The sequence below is a fragment of the Malus domestica genome, chromosome 03, assembly GCF_042453785.1.
Source record: "Malus domestica chromosome 03, GDT2T_hap1".
NCBI classification, from domain to species: domain Eukaryota; kingdom Viridiplantae; phylum Streptophyta; class Magnoliopsida; order Rosales; family Rosaceae; genus Malus; species Malus domestica.
In genome coordinates this window covers 18,228,082-18,250,588 of record NC_091663.1, presented here as the reverse complement: position 1 = coordinate 18,250,588, position 22,507 = coordinate 18,228,082, and the positions used below count along the sequence as shown (strand labels likewise).

Genomic DNA, 22,507 nt, shown 5'->3' with positions numbered 1-22,507 from the left:
AAGTTATGAACGTTTAAAGTTTACCCAGTTTTCAGCAAGTTTTCCAGTTTTCTCTTGGACCAGTCAACTTTAAGGCTATTTTCCAACCATCTATGGCAACCATTGGGCTTTCAAATAGGTATAATCTTATTCTACACTTTCCTAGCTTCATTTTGATATATTATGGGTCGAATTTTGTTAAGAAACGATTGAGTTACAAAACTTTGAAAATTGCCCAAACGTCCGGTCAAGAATTCCGGGACACTTAGCGGAGTTTTTAACGGAATGACCAAATGATGGATAATGGACAATCTCAAGGACCACTTCTATTGATTTGAAATCTCAATGACCAAAATGATGAGTTATGCAAATCTGAGGAACCATTTTGACTAAAGCCTTTTATTTTTTATCAAGGTCCTTCGACATTTGTGCACATCATTATTTGAATATTTTTAAACTTGAAAAACTTATTTAATCAATTCTAAATATATTCTTTTGATGTTTTTCACATAATTCTATTTTCAATTCGTACCCATATGTTTTTAATTTCTTTTTATGCTCATATATACATTTTTTAACTTTTGATGTGTACCCGTAATTTTAAATTTTGATATGTACACATTTCTTAAATTTGATTTGTAGCCATATTGTTTTTTTTTTTTATGAATGTAGCCATACTAATACAAGTATTTGTTTTGCGTTTTAAAATATATATCGTTATTTCTTAAAAATATTAACAATTACGTGGGTACATTATTTATTCAGTAGAACTATGTGAAGAACAATATTACTTTATTATTGATATTTAAGTAATTTTTATATTTCAAAAATACTATTTGAATTTGTTTGAAATTCACAATTTGTGTGCTATGAAATCTATAAATGCGGTAGATAAATTCTCTAAATAATGAAAAATGTTGAGCTTCGATCAAAATATGTTAATAAATATTAACAATTAAGTTAAACAAGGACTGCAACCAAAATAAGCCTTTGCAATATTTTTAAATTATCCCTAGTTGAAAAAATTGCCACAACCATCTCAATCGTGAATTCAACTCCCGTCTCCCAAACCCTTTCTTCTTCTTTTGGCTCTCCTCATTCTTGTCCAAAAACAACAAAAACCCAGATTCCATCACATCATCAATTCAATACTCTTAAAATTGATGGCAAAAGCTATGGAGACCCATTGCATTAAGAAATTGGAGAAACAATGACTTTTCTTCTTTTATTATAAGCTAAAGCACCACTCAAGTGACAAGAGAGAGAGAGAGAGAGAGAGAGAGAGAGAGAGAGAGAGAGAGAGAGAGAGAAATAGTTGGCTTGTGGCCGCAACACCCTAAAATGATTTGGTTCCAAAACCTAACTTAGTTGTGTATTTTAGTAACTTTAACAATGGGATACAATGGTCATTAAAATAAAACAATTTGTGTGCGTCCAGATATACAAAATGGCATGTGTTTGCCGTGAAAAAGCAATGTTTGAAAAGAGCGAAACAGTAAGTAATACAAGAGTAGACCACATGAAACTCTCGGTAGAAACATGCTTCTTACATCCACCAGCAATGAATCGGCCGACGCCCAACACCAAGGCTGTTGACAGATTGAACCACCTTAACAGGCACTGAAACTACTTATTTTCGACTACTTACGAGCCGTCCTCTGTCAAAAAGACAACAATCTGGCGATCTAGATATGCAACACATTGTCCAGGTAACTGAATATAACACTACTTCTAAGCTGGAAGATGCACCACCTACTGAGGTTGTGGATGCTTCAAATGAGAAGCTGCCTAGTTGAGTTTCATCTCCTCTGAAGAAATTTTGGTAGTGTACAGCTCAAGTAGTCATGATAATGGTTTTGATACTTGTAAGAAATTTTAGCCGATAATTTGGGATGCTATCTTGGTGTGGGACGATGATTTTCCAGGGCCGGAGTAGTGCTGATCCGAATATCGTTACCTCAGAAGTCAGGTCATGCTTGTTCCGCAAGATACGCGATCTGATCTAGATATGGACACAATTAGATCAAGTCTTGGAGTTCCTACAATCTAGAAATTGGCATGTGCCCCAAGTAATCATAACTCCTAAGAGGATGCAATATCTACTCTTAGATATCCTCTAGGATTCTCCGGGCTTAAAACAAGTATTCTATCCTAAAAAGGTCTCTCCCCACGGTAGGTTCATCTATGGTAACACAATCTACACACTAACTTGACCAGCGGAGAGCTTTGGCCGGCACATCCCCGCCCTAGGCTTGCTCACAGTTGTTTTACTATTTTGCAGATTGCTCGAGTTGTGCTCAACCGTTGCTCATGGAGGTGTGCAAATTTGATTCCAACACTCTATTTGTGAGAAATGCAGTGGTGGGTGAGTTGCATCGCTTCTGCATCGTTGCAGTAGAGGTGTTTAAGGTGAGATGCAAGTTCTTGTTAGTGTAATCGAAAACGGGATTCATTTTTCTTTTCCTGGCACGTCTTAACATCGATATCACAATTTGTTTCCTCTGTAAGCGTCGACGATACCGTGTTTTCTCAATACAAAACAACATTGTGTTCTTGCCAACTTTCTCATTCATGTCAAGGTGCCCCCATTTTGCCGAGTAAAAATTGATGTGCTATTTCTCATGCAGCTTCTCAGGTTACCTCTGTTTGAATGGCCTTCGCTCCCAACTCTGCGGAATACGTCCTCCCCACTCTGCAGCCTGCAGGTAGTTGTATCTACTTTGGCACGAGAGACTCTCTTCGTACTCTTGCTGTTGGTTTTTTACTATTTTGAAAACTAAGAGGCATGGAAGTTTTCTTTGTACAGTCCATGTCTCATGATCCATTTAGCTTGTAAGTTCAGCATGACTGTGACGTCAATAGTGGAAAGAAATCATGCTTATGCGGATTCGATCTACACCGATCCCCTTCACCCCTTACAACTAATAATTTGACCCATGAACATTATCGTTTGTCAAAGAAAACAACTTAACATGGTTTATCATTCTTCTACGTTTTACTCTGTGATAGTGCAAATCTTATCCAAGTTCCTCGGTCATCGTTTATTTGATACTATGGTTGTGTCATTGAATAAGAAGAGTCCATTATACCGCCATATTTTTCTTACATGAAGACGAGGCATGGTCTGTTGGATTCTTTTATGATCTTGCCCCTGGATAAGGGAAGTGAAAGTCATATTCTGAAGTGGCGGAGTCTGGAACTTCTCAAACGAGGCGCGTTTTAATTGTGAAACCTATCACAAATAAAGCGCGCCCCCAAGATAACGTACGTAGCATCCGTAACGTCTACCTTAACACAGCAACATTTCAGCACACAATCGAAATTTGCAGAGTTCAAACTGAATAGGTAAGTAGAAGCTGAAAGATCACAAAGTGTTGCAGTGCTATCGGATTGATTTTGAGAAAGAAGCACAAAGTAAAACAAATCTCGACGAAGCTAAAAGTGCACCCAAATTTTTCCCATTACATTTGTCAACACAGGTGTGTTTGATTCTTATTGTAAAACTGGAACATTGGTTATTATCTTTGCTTCCGAGAGGAAGCCAAGTTTAAGACCGTCTCTTGTTCTTGTCCTGCCACCACTCGAGGAACTTGGTTTGTTCAGCCAATGTGTCCAACCTGTAAAGTTGCAGCCAGTGGTTCGCAACTTCCTGTCCATATGTCCAACCAAAAACACCTCCAGCAAGAAGGGACAGTCCAGCACCTGTAAAATGCAAAGGGGTTCATAAACCAGATTTTCTAAAACCTATCGTCCATTGTTATAATTCTGATTCAAACACAAAGATTTGAAATTAAAATGCAGACAGATGTCACTTAGCAAATCACTCATCTGCTACAATACAGCATAGTAAGGTCGGAATGCGGTTGATTTTACCATGACATGTTACTAACATCTTCACAATCTATAATGCTATACATGACCATAAGCTCACTCAGATAGACAACGAAATAGTTGGATCATAACCTTCCGCTGCTTTATGATTCTCTACCAAAGCATGAACACTTAATCTTAATTTGTTTTCAACAACAAAGGCTACAGATTACTTGAAGTCCGGCTGTTGGAAAGGGGAACAGTTCAAACAGAAAACAATACAAAAAAACAAGATTACGACGAAAATTTCTTCCACTGCTTACAGACCATGAGATTACAGGACACTACAAAGTAACCTTACTGAAAACATGGCACACCCATGTACACCAGAAGCATACGGAAACCAATAAAGGAAAGGGTAAAATATGTGTACTAAGTATATCCAATTTTATTTCAACAAATTTATTTCCAGGATATAGATAAACAATGCAAGCCAAGTGGAACAGAAGAAACGTCAGGAAGAAATAATGAACTATTCATATGATATTTTCTTTTGCCACTGATAGAAATGAATGTCAGTCCATTGTATCATACCCGGTTATAAGAATTAGCATTTTCATACGTAGCATTTTTTGCCACTGAACATGACATAGTACAGCAATAAGATGTGTTGATGTGTCCAATTATTATGTGTCTTTAATTCATCCACAAATTTGAAGCGTTGTTTAAAGAAAATGTTGGACTTTAAAACAAAAAAATATCTAGCAGAATTGAAGAAATGGTGAAATGTTTAGAGATTCAACTGATAGCCAGCTTAATTATTAAAGTAAAAACAAGAAACCAAACACATCTGATCCTTGTGCAGTACTTGTTAATATAGAATCGTAAAAAGTGAACACCTAAAAGAAAGAGGCAACAGGTTACCATGTAAACTCCTTGAATATCTCCACGCAAAGCCAGCAGTTGATACTGCTCCAATAACACTTCCTGCAAGACCAAATTTCACTGCTTCCCTAGCAGTCTTCAGCTGAAAAATAAAAGCATGTTAACTTAGCTATTTAAAGAAAACTGACCATCTTTGCTGTACAGAAATGCATCATTGAACCATAAGACAAGAGCCGGATATCATAGTAGCAGACATCTTCTTGAGTTACGGGTACAATAACTAGGTTACTGGACAATAATATAAAACAACATACAAAGATAGGAAACGTCGGCAGAGTCAAGAATACCAAATGGTATTTCATTGCATTTGGAAATTAGTCATTTTTGTCTAGGACGCTAAATCCAAAGCCCCTACTTAAGGAGTTGGAGAAAGAATAAACAAGAAAAGTAAATTATAAAAGGTAAAGAAAATCCGATATGCTTTTCCACTTCATTTATGCTGCACTTCAGGCTGAGGTCTGTGGCGACATAACTAGACATATGGAAAGATACCAAAAGAATAGTAGCAATTTAGACGTGTTTCTTTTCCCAAACTGGAAATACATCACACGTTTTGGAAGTGAACCTCAACAATTTGCACGGTCAAGACTGGTTAGTTGTTTCCTTGCTTGCGCTGGTAACTAGACTAAATTTCTCGAAAATCAAGAATCTTAGAATACATGACAGAAAATTAAAAAGAAGAGCTCTCCAGCCACATAGTTCTTTGCATTCTCCACTAGTTCATCCTCTGTCTGATTTTAGAGTCGTTATTTTTTCTCTTCAACAAATCATTAAACTACAATTCAAAACCAAACACAATGCATGTCTCTCTTATTTTGATTACCTTCATGCCAAAAGAGCAACAGTCTCGAATCAAATCCAATGCAAATTTCTGAAGTTTCATTCATTGTTTTCCCTAAGCAATTTAAATACCCCGCCGGTAGACCATCCATACATTAAAACACCAACCTTACTTAATAGTAATCTGAAAGGCACCAAGCAGAGATAGTATGTGAAAAAATAATGAAACGAAAGCCGCAGAAAAACCATACCCAGATGAATTCCACCAACTCAAAACCAAAATCATCTCGGAAACAGAAAATACAAAACCTTCATATCCAGAAATTAGACACACCTCCACCAAGAGATTGAGCACTCAAACATCAATGACAAAAAGGGGCACAGCTCAATAATTAAATCAAGGAGAAACATAAACAAATACCCAGATGACAAAACAGGAAAAAGATCAAAAGGAAAACAAAAATACAAACACCCAGGTCCACAGGGGTCACAAAAACACGAAATCAAAGAAACCCATTTACCATTAACACTTAAAAACTGAAAAGAACGAAAACAAATAGAAGGGTAAGAAATTACAGCGGGGCCATGAACAGGGTCGAGAGCAATGAAGGCTTCGACGTCGGAGTCGGACCAGGGAGGGAAGGGCTTGTCCCGCTTAACGAACTTGGAGTAGTTGGTGACGAAGGAGAATCGTTCGCACCAGAAATCCTTGTAACCCTCCCAATGCTCACTGACGAAGGACTTAGAAAGAGGGGATGATGAAGAATCAGTCATTGCTGCTGCTGCTGAAATCTTACTGTCGCTCAGCTCTTAAATTTGTTCGTGGGGAGGGTTTTGCTTCTGTCCGATCAGAAAATGTACGCGACTAAACTAATCTGGGCCATCAGTGGGAATCCAACGAGTGACAAACTTTGGCCCATCCTCTCTCTCTTTCCTGCCCCACCACTCTCTTCTCTCTCTAGTCTATCTTTTCCATCAGAGTAACTCCACCGTTGCAAAGGTTCCCCTCGGGCTATTCACTATTTAATTCACTCAATAAACAGTAATTACCTTTTGCATTTTCACCCACACACTAAATAGCCCTAACAATATATAATAAAATATTAGTATTTTTTTTATTTATAAAATAATACAAAATAATTTAATTTGTAATTTCGGATAAGATTTTTAATCATTCTCTTTGCGCCACATGTCATTATCTGAAAAGATAATTATTGGTGATGGATTTCGATAAGATTTTTATCTAATGTCATCGTGCCACGTGTCGTTACCTTTTCAGAATCGTTAAGGATAGATTTCCGATAATATTTTTAACCAATCACGTTGCGTCATGTGTCACAATCTGTTTACAATCTCTGAGGATAGATTTCAATCAGATTTTTAACGAATAATGGCATGCCATGTGGCATTATCTACAACCTAATCTTTTCTGAATCCTCCATATAATCCACCATCCATCCTCAGAAATCTCACACCAATTTTCTCAAGATCTCTATCATTATTCATAGTTTCTGCTTCCTTCTTCACCCAAATCAAAATCTATATCATTATTCATAGTTTTTGCTTCCTTCTTACAATGTTTTCCTCTTCAAGGATGATGTGGGAAATCGATCAACAAGAGGAAGAATTGTTTAACCAATCAGAAGATATGTTCAATCTCCAGGTGGACCAAAATGAGATGGAAGATGATGAGGGGCGTAGAAGGATAGATGATTGTAAACACAAATTATTCATGCGATGAATGAGACAAGAACACGTGTACAAAATAATATTTTGTATTAATTTTGGGGTTACAATCTCTTTTACAATTTGATCATCTGATTCTATCTTCGTAAGGTGTAGATCTGTGGATGGGCTGATGATCCAAAGGGTCGTCGAGGCTTGGTCTATGGATGAACAGTGGTGTGGATTTGTTGATGTTGTTGATCCAAAGGGTCGTCGGCGCTTGATCTTAGGATGAACAAGGATGAATGGTATCAAGGGCCTTCGGTGCTTGATCTTGATGAATAGTTGTGTGGATTTCTTCAAGAGCCGTTGGGTTTGATCTTGATGAAAGAAGATGAACATATCTTCAAGGGCAGTTGGGCTTGATCTTGATGAATGAGGATGAACAGATCTTCAAGGGCCTTTGGGCTTGATCTTGATGAACAGTTGTGTGGATTTCTTTAAGAGTTGTTGGGCTTGATCTTGATGAATGAAGATGAATAGATCTTCAAGGGCCTTTGGGCTTGATCTTGGCTTGATCTTGATGAACAAGGATGAACAGATCCTCAAGGGCCTTTGGGGCTTGATCTTAATGAACCAAGGGCCTTTGGGGCTTGATCTTAATGAACAGTTGTGTGGATTTCTCTAAGAGCCGTTAGGCTTGATCTTGATGAACGAAGATGAACGGATCTTCAAGGGCTTTTGGGCTTGATCTTGATATTGATGAACGAAGATGAACGAATCTTCAAGGGCCTTTGGGCTTAATCTTGGCTTGATCTTGATGAACAGTTGGTGGATTTCTTCAAAGATTTGACGAAGAATGAAGAGAGCTTTCTTGATTCTTCGGGATTCTTAGGAATTTGGGAGATTGGATGCTTGAAAGCTTTAGAGTTTCATAACTTCAAGGATTTGGGGAATTCGCTTCCAATTTGGGAGTAGATAAATGTATATGTGAATTGGTCCCTTGAAATGAGAGGCTTGGCCTTCTATTTATAAAATTTTTCAAGGCTTAATTTTGAATAGAATAATCAAATGAAATAAATCATTTCTTCCAGGTATTGACATGTGTCTTTTTTTTATGACTTTTCTGATTTTTGTTAAGTCACATGCTGCGTGTAAATTTTATGTGACGCACGAACGTTGAAATTTTAATGCATCGGTCAACATTTATTTCACCGAAATGTCAATGTCTACAATGACGAAGCAAGAATAGCCAGAGCCTCGCATTCCTGTCGAGTCATCCAAGCTGTGGCTCAGATCTGCAAGCCCAATCGTTCTGCAAACCTTGATAGAAGTAGGCAACGACGAGGTACAGAACTTTTGGACGATTATTTTGTCCATAACAGTGCATTCCCTGATACGTACTTTAGATGTCATTATGGAATGGAACAACATTTGTTCAACAAAATCATAATTATTGTTTTGCAACCATGATTCTTACTGTGCAAAAGAATGATGCTTTTGGTGTTATAGGTCTCATTCCTGAGCAAAAAATTAATGCTGCCTTGCGGATACTTGCATATGCAGCATCTGCAGACCAAGTGGATGAGATAACGAGGATGGGGAAATCAACCATTCTTGAGTCCCTGATGAGGTTTTGTAGAGCAATCGAATCTATCTACACCGCAGAGTACCTCCGAAGACCTATTGAGATGGACTTACAAAGACTTCTGAAGAAAGGCGAGATGCGAGGTTTTCATGGGATGATTGGAAGCATCGATTGTATGCACTGGACTTGGAAAAAAAATGTCCAAGTGCGCTTATGAGGACAGAACAAGAACAAAAAGTATTATTTTGGAGGCGGTGGCATCTTTTGATACATGGATTTGGCATGCCTTTTTCGGGGTTCCGGGAACTCAAAATGACCTCAATGTCCTTATCCAATCCCCAGTGTTCAACGATGTCCTGCAAGGAAAGGCACCAAAAGTCATGCACTGGGTCAACAGACATGAGTACGACAGGCCATGCTACCTAGCAGACGGCATTTACTCAAGGTGGTCATCGTTTGTCAAAACAGTGTCACGTCCGCGAAGTGCAAAGGAAAAACACTTTGCAAGCTGTCAAGAGGGGTGCAAGAAGGATGTGGAGCGTTATTTTAGTATCATCCAAGCTCGCTGGGCGATTGTCAGGGGTTCTGCCATAATGTTTGATTTAGAGTCGCTTCAATCCATCATGATGACGTGCATCATTCTTCAAAACATGATTGTGGAAGATGAGTACGTTATGATGCCATTGATGAATATAAGCCAGACACGATGAGCAATTCCAAAACACAAATATATTGTGCTCATAACACCACTGAAGAACCCGTGCAACATGAGCCATTAGAAAAGGGACAATGAAAGGCTCATTAAACGATATACTGCACTTCAAAGGTCACATATGCACAATGCCTGGAAAATTGACTTGATAGAGCATTAGTGGGAATTGAAACAAGCTCAAGATACTTATGTTCATTTAGTGTGTTTGTTTTTATTTGGTGTGTTTATTTAATTTTATTTGGTGTGTATTTTTTAGTTCATTTAGTGAGTTTTTTATTATTTGGCATGTTTATGTAATTTTATTTGGTGTGTTTTTTTTAGTTCATTTAGTGGGTTTTTTTATTTATTATTTGGTATGTTTATGTAATTTTATTTGGTGTGTTTATATCCTTTGAATAAAGATTCTCTTAGTATAAATAAATTACCAAATTAAATAAATTTACTCTTACTTTAAATAAAGTACTAAATTCAATAAATTGAAAACAACATAAAGTACTCTATTCAATAAATAATAAATTGCAACCCAAAGTACTCTATTCACCTAACCAATTTGTGGTGCTAGGATGATCTTCTCTTGTCATGCTAGGACTTCCCTTTTAAAGGCGTGTTCATAATATCACGATCTCGTTGAGCCATTCTTTCTTCTCTAACTTGTTCCCTTTCTTGCCTAAGTAGCTATCTTTCTCTCTCATTAGCTTGAAATTCTCTCTCAATAGCTGCAGCTTTTGCCTCCTCTCTAGCCTTATTAGCCTCAAATTTAGCCATTTCCTGCGCCAAACTCAATTCACCTTGGCGAGCAAGTTCTTCCATATACTTTGCATAATCATTCTTGGAAGCACTCCCTTTTCTCTTTGAAGCCTTCTTACCTTGAAGCCTAATTGGATAACGGGTCGACCCCGACGCTTGTTCAGGTGGGGCGTTTCGAGCATTTCTTCTGCGTCATCTTCATGAACATGAGGAATGATCAGGCGTAGAGTGTAGAGGGGCGTTGTTCATGAAAACTTCGGGACCAACAGGCACAACTCTGAATTTAGGACAATCTTTGACAATATTCCAACATTCCCACCGGTTAAATGATTCGTTTTTGCTTTTGGCTAAGTAATTTCCAATGAATGGACATCAATTCTTTGGTTTTTTCCCCACCAATTTTCTCAAGATAATTGTTATGAATAAGACTCCACATTTCTCGCAACTGCATCTCATTACCCGTTATTAGATCATGAGTAACTTCAACCCAGCTAGTACATAACGTAACATCTTTAAAAAACGTCCAATTCGTACCTGCATCATTAGTCATTTTGTTGGAAAAAATATTGGATTGAAACTTTGAGAGAAAGATAGGACTGTGGTTGAAAGTAGTTGAGAAAATATGAAATTATGGTGTAAGTTAGAAGATAATGAGAAGGTATTTATAGAAAAGTAAAATCGTTTGTTTTTTTTTTTTTAATTTTTTTTTTATTAATTTTTTACATTGTTTTAAAAAAAATTATTCACCTAATTAATTTTTGCCGTTGGATTAAAAAAATTTGAATTCCAACACTCCAAATTGTGCCACATGGCACCACGGTAAGATTTATGAATTTAAAACTGTTTTTTCTTTTTAATTTATAAAGGCTAATAACGTGGACAGTTGATCTCAGATCCAACGGCTAAAATTAAATAAGGTTTAAAAAAAATTACCGTTAGAAATCCAACGGTCCAAAAATTGTTGCCGTTGAAATCCAATGGACGTGGGGAAGCCATATGGCATCCTTAACGGTAACAATTCTGAAATGCGTTGTGGGCCATAGCTCTAAAACTTTGTTGGATGATGCACGCCACTGACACAAAAAATATATAAAACATGGTTGACGTCACCCAGACGTCAGCCTTGTGTTATATGGCCTTCGGGCTCTCGGGCCGGCTACTTATGTCGGGCCTCTCCCTCAGGGTCGCTCGAGCTCCCTCGCCAGCACACGGTGGACCACCTTCCTTGTGCTATCTGGCCCTGTTTGAGAGCCAGTTCATCGAGCTATTGCCCACGGTGGAACTGCTCTCATAAACACCTCTCCCTCCCTCATTCCAGAATGGAACCATTTCCCTTCTCTTGAGCCTTGTAAACTGAGTCTCCTAAGCAAAGGATCCAGACAGTTGAAATTTGATCCAATGGCTACAAACAAGGGGCCCCTCTAAAAGTTATAATACATGTAGTGGTTGGATCAAATTTCAACGACTCAGATCCTTTGCTGCTCAGTTTACAATGCACAGGAGGGGATCCGGTTCCTTCCAGAATTATAGAGTAACTACAACAACGGTCTCTCAATTTTGACTGAATTGGAGCTAAAGTCCTTCAACTAAAAATTCGTAACTAATAGTTCTTAATGCATCAAAATGTACATTTATAGTCCTTTTTGTCAAGTCCATCAAAATTTTAGTCAAAATGAGTCACATGCCACACACGTGAGGCTAAGAGACAAGTATGAAAAACAAAATAAAAAATTGTAGTAATGATCCCTAAGCTTTAACTCAATTATAGCAACCATCCCTTAATTATAATCCAATTGGAGAAATAGTCCCTCAATTTCAATTCAATTGTAGCAATAGTCATTCCACCATGACCTATTTAACGAAAGTTCTGACGGAGTTAACGAAAATTATCATATATGCACATTTTGATGAATTAAATGACTAATAGTCTTTGTCCAAAAAAATAAAAGACTAAGGGTAAATTATACTTTACCATCTCAGGTTTGAGGTTTATTGCAACCTCATACAATATCTTCAAAAAGTTTCACTTTCATACCTCACGTACTATTTTATTTCAATATAATACATCCATTACATTTTTCATCCATTGGTCCGTTAAAAGTTAACGTGGCTGCCACATTTGTGTCACGTGGCTGCCACATTTGTGCCACATGGCTACCAAATTTGTGCCACGTGACAAAAAAAAATAATTTTTTATGCATTAAAAATATAATAATAATTTACCTTATTAAAATAAAGAAAATTAAAAAAAAAAAACTGAAACCCATCTTCCCTCCCGACCCACCTTCTCCCTCTCCTCCACTATCTTTACCTCCTCTCCCATCCAAAAAAACCCACCCTATCCCACCCCAACCCCACCTCGGCTTCTTCTAAAAGGTTGGCTCTAGGGGTGGGCACTTGGAACTGAAAATCGAAACCGAAACATAAACCAAATTGAACCGCATCGAACGGTTTGGTTTTACGGTTTTGAAACGGTTTCAGTTTTGAAACTGAACCGCAAAGTAGGAAATGGTTTGGTTTTGGTTTTGGCTTTTGAAAATCGCACCGAAATCGAAACCGCATAATTTTATTAAATGTTAAATTTTAATTGGTTATTTCATGAAGTCCATACATTTACTATGGACTCAACCTCATCATATTTCCACATAGTCTCTATATTTTCTTTCTTCTAGTCTATACTGCTCAACTTTATTCATCTAAGCTTCTAACTCTCTTTCTTGGCCTCCCCTTCATTCCAGCTCCTAGCCTCTAGAGTTCAGGGTTGGGTTTTGAATCAAAAAGGGATTTGGTTTTTCGTTGGTTAGTCTTTGAATTTTCTTCGTTCATGAACATCATAATGTCATATTGTTATTGATTGGTAAATAAATTATTCATACATATAAACCTAATAAATCAGAGTAAAATTGAATATGATTCAAGTTCACGGGTTCTGCAAAAAAAAGACAAAATGTCATATATGTTCCTAGATTAGTCGATATAATCCACTTCTTATTAGATTTAAGTATTAAATTTAGCAGATTAAGTATTAATTAGGCTTGTTGCTTACTGGAATGGCCATGCCTTGAAATTTCATTTTCTTCCAATTTTTATATAACATGAGAATAATGGGTAGATACTAGATAGGTTTCCGCCTAGTATACACAATTACACACACCTACACGAATTGAATTCGCCCCATTGATTAAGGAGATGTTCGCATTACTTAGGGCTGCATGTTGATTTCAATCCCTGCATCATGATGTGAACTCTCTTGAACTTAAGATTGAATGTGTATTGCATGCTTGGTCACTGACTACAATAAATAATGCTGCTTTTGGGCTATCTAAAGACTTGTTTTTAATGTCAAAAGTTTAAACACCAAAACTTTTTTTATTGAATTGGATGAAATGAGATACAACTAGGTAACCATAATAGCTTTTTCAAACAATGAAACGAAATCAAAACCGTTTAAAACCAAACCAAACCGAACCAAATGGTTTGATTTCATTTCGGTTTTAGCCTCAAAACTACACCGAACCAAACCTCAAAAACTTGCGGTTTTGGTTTTGGTTTCGGTTTCACTCAAAATCGCACCAAACCGAACTACGCCCACCCTTAGCTGGCTTGCTCCTATGACAATTGGGAATCGGCTAGCTCCGGTGACGGGTCTATAACTGTCCAAAAGAGGACGAAGCACGAGTTCAACGATTTCGATAGGAGGAAGGGGACTGATCGATACAGCAGAGATGGTGGAGGGTACGATAGTAATTTGATGCACCGGTCCGAGAGCTTATCTATGTCGAGGAGGTCACTGACAGAGTTTCCAAAAGGGTTTTGATCGGAGTGGGATAGGTCCAAGAGCAAAGACAGCAGGAGTGGAGCGTTGTCGTGGCGGAGGTTCAGGAAGGAGTTCGAGGAAAGAAGAGGAGGGAAGGGGTTGAAGGACGTGAGTTCGTCGACGTGGTTAAATTCGAGGGATTTGAGGAGCGAGCAGTCTAGGGTTAGGTCTTTGGGGAAGTGGGGGTGGGGTGGGGTGGGTTTTTGGATCGGAGGGGAGGTGAAGAGATTGGAGGAGAGGGAAGTGGGTCAGGGGAGGGGGGAATGGGTTTCTAGGTTTTTTTTTTTTTAATAGGGTAAATTATTATAATATTTTTAATGCATAAAAAGTTATATTTTTGACATGTTAGCACAAATGTGGCAGCCACGTCAGCTCTTATCGGACCAATGGATGAAAAATATATCGGATGTATTATTTTTTGAAAATGTTGTATAAGATTGCAATAAATCTCAAACCTGATGTGGTAAAAGTGTAATTTAACCAATGACTAATAGTCATGAATTTTTAGTTGGAGTACAAACGCTCCAATTGTATTAATATTGAGGAGCCATTATAACAATTTTCTCATAATTCTATTTCTGCAATCACCCACTTTAAACCGTTAAACCCTTCATACTCCAACAACCGCAATGAAATCCAGTAGGAGATCGATCACTTCCCTGCTACTCAGGTGCCTACTTGATCCATCCATCCCCTCCTCTCTCTATCCTTCGCTTTTTTTTTTTTTTTTCTCTAAATTTCCAACCTTTGTCTTATAGGCTTTGTTTGTTTGGTTTCTGAGCCGGAACAAGGTACCAATGATTAATCATGAATTCCTTCTCCTTTTCAGGCGGTTACAAAATTTAACTCCTTTCAAACCCACAACAATCTTACAGCCAAGGAGAACATTTTGCGCCAAATCCCCCGCAAATGCCAACAACGGCAACGTCCCGGAGACGAGTGTGAGTTCGTACCATGAACAGTATAAGCAGCTGGAGAAGCTCGACTTCATGACCGCCACTAAAATGCTCTTCACTGCTCTCCCTTCGAAAATTAAATTTGGGTATTGTTTTGCTTCGAATTTTCTGCTGTTTAACGTTGTTTTCTCGTTCTTTTGATTGTCCTGAACGTTGGTATTGCTTTTCCTCTGATAGGAACTTGTGGGTCGTTTTCGTTTCTCTTTGGCATTTCGTCGAACAGATTGGGGCATATGTGTAGATAGGATATTTAGACCATCTCCTCCTACCGAAAGAGTTAAACATAGTCCGTCCAGAATTATAGCTTCCGAAAAAATTATTTATAAATTAATAGTGTCAGGCCATTCTCATATACCATCTTCAACCGAATAAGCTAAACATAACCCCCTCAATATTTATTAGTTTTAAATTTATACTTTAAATTTATTGGTTAATTTAGTTAAATTACCGTTATGTTTTCAAATCTAGTCGTTGAAAATCAATTATTGCAATTGATGAGCTGGGCCCAAAAAGGGACTAAGAAGGGGGCTACATTTGGCCACCCTTTTGGCCAAATAATAGTTTGGTAGGCTCCATAAAGTTATAGTCTAACCATCGGTTGGAGATGAGTTTTTGGACAAATCAGGCAATTTTTTGGCTTTACAGTTTTTGGGCAAATTAGGCCATTTTTTAGCTCTCTCCATTGGGAATGGCCTTCTATAGCTGGTAGAATGTTGGATTGAAAAGTTTATTAAAGGGACCAAATGTTGGCAAAGGTGGTATTGAAAATTGGGTTTGAATTGTTTATTTGAAGTTGTTGAAGGTTATCAAGATGTCCAGCAGTCCAAGTAAATGTTGGTGCATGGGTAAAACCTAAGTAAACCATCCGTATTTTCGGGTCTTTAATTGTTAGAATTTTCCTATTGAGTTCAAAGAAATACAAAAGTTTAATGCCTAGGTCGAGCAGTGGAACGATCGAATAATGCAACCCGGAAATGGAAGGGGATTTTGTATATTCTCACCATTTTGCAGCAAACCCTTTGTCCTTTTTTTCGTTTGTCTAGGTTAGTTTTGCCTTAATTTGTGTGTGTGTGGCGTCGATTACTTTCTAAAGAAGCTGTTGATGAAAGATATTTCTGTACTTTGGATATCCTACTGGTACTGAGACATGTTCTTTGCTTCTCTCCTTTTCATGATCAGGCTCGATTTCCATTTGGTACAACTGTTCTTTTGTTGCCTGCCTTCCCTGGGTACGTATCAAGTTTCATATTTGGGTTTTCGTGTGGTTGCACATCACTATCTGAAAACTTATTTCATGTAACAGCCGTGTGTCTGGGGGCTCAGTATGCTCGCTATGAAATTACAAGCATGGAAGCGGTAACTAAACATTTATGTTAGCTTTAAATTCTGCATATAGTGTAAAGTCTCTATTGGATTTTGTGACATTATCTTCCATCATAGACCGTCCTTATGAATCTGTAATACTTGTTTCATGCATTGGATTTACAATGACACTCCTTATGAATCTGTCGATTTTACAAAACAACTTTGCGGAAAGAGGTCGCAATGCATTTTTACTGATACACTCATCTGGTTGGTTCTTCATGCACGCACGCGCACACACACAAGTACGCTGTCTGAATATTGAATCCTTTCGAAAAAAATTTACTGAACTCCAAATATCTTTCTTCTTCCATCGATGCTCATGAAAGTTTCATCTCAATGATTGGTTTCAAAGACGGTGCATTGTTTTCTCACACAGAAATATGATGATGTCAAGTTCGGTAAGAGCAAGTTTGGAAATTGAGCAGGTATATATGAGTTTCACTAAAATGCTTTGCTTTTTCCAAAGAATGGAGGCCCCATTTTTCCACCCACATTCGTTAAAAGAATGTTGGGGCAATCATATAAGAAATTCATCAGGCAAAACTAGTGCAAAATTTCCACTAGCATTAACACAGAACAGCACAGAGCTATATTAGCTTTCATTTAAATCTTTCATTATTCTTAGGCAGCACCTATAGATTTCCAGAGTCGAGAACAGTTCACTTTTATCGTTCATTGAGCTTGAATGAGATGTTGCTATATGGTTGCTAACGCGAAAAACTTTACCGGGTTGCCGGTTATCTTTCTTCCTCTCACCAAAATCGCTATCTCAGGAACTGGAGAAGAAAAAGAAGAAAGAAGCAACAAAAGCAAAAGACGAACTAAACGCTACTGATGGAAAAAAATAAAAAAGCAGGATCTGTTCCAGAGCTTTTGGAGGTGAAAGTGAGACTAGATAAACTGGAAGAAGCACTGAAGGAAATTGTGGTCGAATCGAAGACGCAAATTACCAGCAGGTTGACGAGGGATCACAAGGGAAGTAGTGGGAAGAAAAATGTTGTAACATGGGCAACTAACACTAGTAGTTCAGACTCTAGCAAGCCTTCTGAGAAAGATCACTTAGGTAAACAGGGTTCTGGGAATCAAGACCGCCTCGGCAAAGAGAGGGTAAATGGTTGGCACCCAGTTCCTTATACTTCCTTGAAGGATAAGCAGGGCAAGATCGAAAGATGAAAGATGAAGTTCTCATTTACGTTGATTGAACAGTTTAAGTTGGTTTACAGGTGGGATTATGATGCGAATTCAATGTTCTTTACTCCATCAACCTTTCTGCTTGCAAAATGCAAGAACACTTTTTGAAGAACTCTTTTCCCAGAAATGATTATTGGGAACATCTTGGAGACGATATGTTACCTATGAATGTGAGGTTGCTTTCAAACAATAGGAATCAGTCTGATATTTCAGTTCAGATTTGTTTGTTCTCCTTTGCTCACCTAGTGCGATCTGAAGTAGAAACTGTAACTTGTATCTTAGATCGCATTCCAGAGCAAAGGTGTAGAAACAAATGAGAACTGAAATGCCAGAGTGATTCCTACTGTTTGAAAGTAACCATCACTACTCTGTTTGTAACTTAGTTGGTAAGAGCATGCACTCTTGCATTTAAATTATTCAGTTCGATTAGGCTCGCTATGTTTCAAATTAAGGGTTTGAAGCAAAAGTAACAGATGTGTACTTGGTAACGTGCTTTTGTTGAAGAATTTTGGACGGCAATGCTTTATGGCACAGAATGTTGGGTGGTGAAGCACCAACACGTACATAAAATGAGTGTAGCAAAGAGGAGAATGCTTCATTGGATGTGTGGGCACATGAGAAAGGATAAGATTAGGAATGAGGATATCCGAGGTAAAGTAGGAGTAGCCGAAATTGAAGGAAAGATGAGAGAAAATCAGTTACGGTGGTTTGGACATGTGAAAGAAGGCCTATTGACTCTCCGGTTAAAAGATGCGATCACGAGACAAAGATTTAGGGCCAGAGGGGTAGAGGAAGATCTAGGAAGACTTTGGAAGAGACTCTAAGAAAATACTTGAGAGTACTTGGATCTAAGAAAAGACTTGAGAGTACTTGATTTTTTTAGTACATTGATATTTTTATATTAGACATAGAGGGAGTTCGGCTAAGCCACACGATGGACAATCATTTTGTAGAAGAATTAAACGTTGAAGGAAAACATACCTTTTCTGAACAAGGTCATTACAGAGTTACTTCTTATTTCAATCACAAAGTTGTTATAAACTTAGCACACGCACACGCACACGTTTGCGTTCTGCAGTCCGTCTCCTACAATGACGATACACGACAATCCCCGGTCCTATTCATTCTAACTCCTCCAAATGAGAAACATGGAGGAGAAAAGAGAGGGGATGACAAGTTAAAGGCTTGAACCTAATAGCAGAAACACCGAAACCTCTAGCATGATAATAAGTAGTCTTGCATTTAGGTAAACAAACACTTATACGGTTTTTTACCTCAATCTAAGTCGTAGACTGCTATGAAGGGCATCAGAACACTCCCCATCCATAACTTTCCATCCTTTTCTTCAACTTCACTCACAGCTTTAACAACCTTCCCCTCGCTATCTTCCAATATTTGCAAAATCTTACCCTCTGGGCTGTATTTCACAACCACTGCATGGAGTCGGCCTCCAATGTGAAGCAGGAACTGAATCCGTGATGGAACTGGAAGCTTGAGTAAGAATTTCCTTAATTGTGGGAATGCAGCACAAATATGAGTGTACAAATTCCGGCGGCAGTGGAGTGCCACCCAAAATTCACCATTTTCGTTAGTTCTGACATTGTCTGGAAATCCCGGCAGCACTGCAAATACTTCTGAAGTTCCTGCTTTTTCACCCTTCAACCAGTACTTGCGTAATCTACAACATCAATAATGGAATGTGCTTTATAATTAAGTTCAAAATGATTCCTGAAGGTTTTTCACGAACAGATTAAGATAACTGCACTTGGTTCCAAGGCAACCAAAGATATATGTGTAAAACGAATCATGAAGACAAACAAGGGTCAATAACTCCTTGTCATGTGTATCCTACTTATGCAAGGACCGCACCTAGACGAGGGTTGAATTTGCATAGAGTGGTTGTAACCTGAGAAGTTAAATGTTTTAAAAAGAATATACAAGCTCACCTGCCCACGGCTCCTTCACAAAAGAGAAAGAAGGAACCATCCTTGCTCAGAGACAGACCATTTGGAAATCGGATATTCCTCTGAAGAACAGTTGTTTCCTTTGTGGTTGGGTTGTATTTTAGAACCCTCCCAGTGTCCTCCCCGGAGAAAACCAATTGCATGAAGTTCCTGAATGAAATTACTTCTGTTAGAATCATGCATGGTGCTTCTCTTCCGTTGAGAATATAAATAAACAAGCAAAATGAAAAAAAAAACATAACAAAAAGAATGGTTCTTGGAAAAGAAAAACCAAAACATTCACACAATATAGATAGAACAGGACCAAAGATTTGTAAGGAGAATGATACTAGATGTCACCCACAGTAATGACTAATCTTTTGGCTTCATCTTTGACTGTTTGGTAACCAACCAACTAATGGAACGATGTAGAGAAGCTGAAGATCCATTGACAGGCCCAGTAGAAGACAACTCAACTAATACAAAAAGAGATAAGGACTAATGAACATAAATACACAAACGATTGAATACCCCCAATACTCAGAAGGGGTCATCGATGTCAAATTGTCAATTCCATATCATATCAACAAGACTACCAATCTCAAACCAATCACACTCAAAAGGAAAAGGTGTATCCTGCTGTGTATGCTGTTTCAGAGAGAACTTAAAGAAATGCATAGCCTACCTCCTCTGGTACATGGTGCTACTATCTGTAAAATAAATATTCCCTTCTTCATCAATGTCAAGATCATTAGTAAACCTTAGCGGCACCCCTTCTGCCTCTGTCGTAAGTGAAGTTGCCAAACCACCTTCTGGCCCCACCTTCAACAGACCAAGATATGCATCTGCGATGTATAAATCACCTGTTTTCTTGTCAAAGCGTAGCCCCAGAGGCCTTCCACAGATGTGCTCATTCTTCAAGTAACTCAAAGGTGATGGCTTTGGGCTACATATATCTGACCTGTATCCCGAAACAAAACAAACAAAGAAATTTATCACTCGAACAATAATAACTGAAAGAGAACAACCAAAAAACACAGCTGTATTACACTTAATTATTTTTCAAAACAACAAATACACGAAGACAACTCAAATTCAACGACAATATAACTAATTAGCTCATCATCTCTTCGTTGATAAGCGCAATTTCCATGATGAGATCTAGTTTCAATAGTTTGAAGCTCAATATATTGCATCTCTGGCAGTAACTAAGATTTTGAAGCTTTAAACGAAACCAACATTACAAATTGCTAGTTTGAAAATCGGAGCTCCAAATGATCAACTATCATAATCACAAGCAATTGCATCCTTGAACTGAGAACGGAATTTCGCTTACATTAGACTACCAACCAACTAGCAAATAGAAATGATTCATGCATTTTTTTTTACTGTGCAATGTACTTTCTTCAACAAACACTACTAGTTATCACATTTCTTGCACAAAAAGGTATGACAACAGCAACCATCACAGAAGTATTTAACAACAATCACCACTACCAAAACTGAGTAAAACCCAGTAACCCAATTCCGAAAATCTTACCTGTGAGGCGAAGTATAGGCGAAATCAGTCCAAGCTTGGCCATTCCAGAACAACACTCTGCCATCAGCAACGCCGGTGTAAGGTCCGCGGCCAAGCGGGTCAAAGGTGACGCTCTCAGGGCCTTGCACTTGGTTAAGGAACCTAATCTCCGATTTCTGCAGGAGGTTCTCGGTGTCTTTGTCTTCCGGAACCAAGGACCACGGCGGCATCTCCACCTTATGGGCTTGGAAGTCCGGGAATTCCACAATTGCACTGTGCTTAAAAGGGTCGATTCCGCAGTAGACAGCCACCAAAAGGAACAGAGCCGCCAGTACTCTGCTGGGCTTCATCGTCTCCCACCTCCGGTAGCAGCTAGAGAGAGAGAGAGAGAGAGAGAGAGAGAGAGAGAGAGAGAGAGAGAGGTGAGGATTTGAGAGAGAAGATGCCAAGTTTAAGAAAACGGGAAGAGGAAGTTGGAAGAAGGGTAGGTGGTACAATCAAGAGCGGTAGATAGGAGGTGTTTAGAGCCATGGCTTTCGTTTTTGGACTAAAAGAACACCAATTTTCTATCGTCTGTTGCAATTTTAAATTTGGTCAATAATGTTTGGTCCGCCCTAATCAATTCGAGTGGTATTGCTCTTCATTTGTTAATTATAGATGTTATGTTTGATTCCCATTAAAAGTGAATTTGAACTACATGATGCGTGATAGATAATATTCGTTTGTTCATAAAAATAAAAAAACTAGATGATGCATGATAGATTTTAGAAAAACAATACTTTGAAGTTCTCGTTCTATGTAAATGGCTCAACTTAGAAATATATTCTACTCAATTGAGTACATTCATACATTATGAGAAATGTTTAGTGTTCTTACAAAAAACACAAGCCAATGCATCACATGTCATGATATAATGGAGGAATACTAAAAATATATATATATATAATGGTGGCTTTTTTTATTAGCACCCCAAACAATGTTGAATACATTCCATATTTTAAATAACTTATAAACCCTAATATACAATGACAAATTTGACCTAATTAAATATACAAATGGAGCACCACCAGAAGTTGGAAAACATGGCCGGCCACCATCGGTTAACACCACCCTATCTAGATGGGAATGAACAAAGCTTCCCATTTGGGGATTAAGGTCATTTGACCATCTCGTATTGTGCTTCAGGTGTTTGTCATAGCAATAGAAGCAAGGGCACGGAGGATGGTGAAACAATCCATTATGTAGGCAAAACCCATATGGATCAGGATTGTTTTTAGCATAATGTCCAGAAAAGTATAGAAGCGACATTTGCTCGTATTGCTTGGGAAATGGATGAGGAGCTCCACTGTGCATGCGGGATCCAAAAGGATCGCCATATCTAGGATAATTGTTTGAATTATGCACAGAACAGTGTGGATTGTCTATATAAAATGTGGAGTTTATGTTGAGAGTGTAGTGTGTGAGGATATTATTGGAAGTAATGTGGGTGT

The 22,507-nt window shown here is 38.1% G+C and overlaps 4 protein-coding genes across 5 annotated transcripts; 2 read left to right on the top strand and 2 right to left on the bottom strand.

Moving 5' to 3' along the window:
• Positions 1-3,341: 3,341 nt before the first annotated feature.
• Positions 3,342-6,514, bottom strand: LOC103444923 (succinate dehydrogenase subunit 6, mitochondrial-like). Its single transcript, XM_008383893.4, has 3 exons — positions 6,091-6,514; positions 4,714-4,816; positions 3,342-3,681 (listed from the first exon to the last, which is right to left on the bottom strand). Exons 1-3 carry the CDS (start codon positions 6,286-6,288, stop codon positions 3,527-3,529), a joined length of 456 nt encoding a protein of 151 aa, XP_008382115.1. The 5' UTR covers positions 6,289-6,514; the 3' UTR covers positions 3,342-3,526.
• A 2,134-nt stretch (positions 6,515-8,648) lies between these two features.
• On the top strand, positions 8,649-9,477 carry LOC139194699 (uncharacterized). The gene is made up of 2 exons (XM_070819602.1): positions 8,649-8,940; positions 9,110-9,477. The coding sequence occupies exons 1-2, from the start codon at positions 8,649-8,651 to the stop codon at positions 9,475-9,477; spliced, it is 660 nt and encodes a 219-aa protein (XP_070675703.1).
• A 5,094-nt stretch (positions 9,478-14,571) lies between these two features.
• LOC103444924 (uncharacterized) lies at positions 14,572-18,549 on the top strand. Of its 2 annotated transcripts, XM_070819094.1 has the most exons (5): positions 14,572-14,713; positions 14,873-15,085; positions 16,179-16,228; positions 16,303-16,355; positions 17,138-18,549. In XM_070819094.1, the coding sequence occupies exons 1-5, from the start codon at positions 14,673-14,675 to the stop codon at positions 17,210-17,212; spliced, it is 432 nt and encodes a 143-aa protein (XP_070675195.1). In that variant the 5' UTR covers positions 14,572-14,672; the 3' UTR covers positions 17,213-18,549. The 2 variants fall into 2 exon arrangements, with proteins under 2 accessions (XP_070675195.1, XP_070675196.1); XM_070819095.1 differs by lacking the exon at positions 16,303-16,355.
• LOC103444925 (protein STRICTOSIDINE SYNTHASE-LIKE 3) lies at positions 18,538-21,584 on the bottom strand. The gene is made up of 4 exons (XM_008383896.4): positions 21,039-21,584; positions 20,184-20,459; positions 19,502-19,669; positions 18,538-19,233 (listed from the first exon to the last, which is right to left on the bottom strand). Exons 1-4 carry the CDS (start codon positions 21,365-21,367, stop codon positions 18,831-18,833), a joined length of 1,176 nt encoding a protein of 391 aa, XP_008382118.2. The 5' UTR covers positions 21,368-21,584; the 3' UTR covers positions 18,538-18,830.
• Positions 21,585-22,507: the final 923 nt, after the last annotated feature.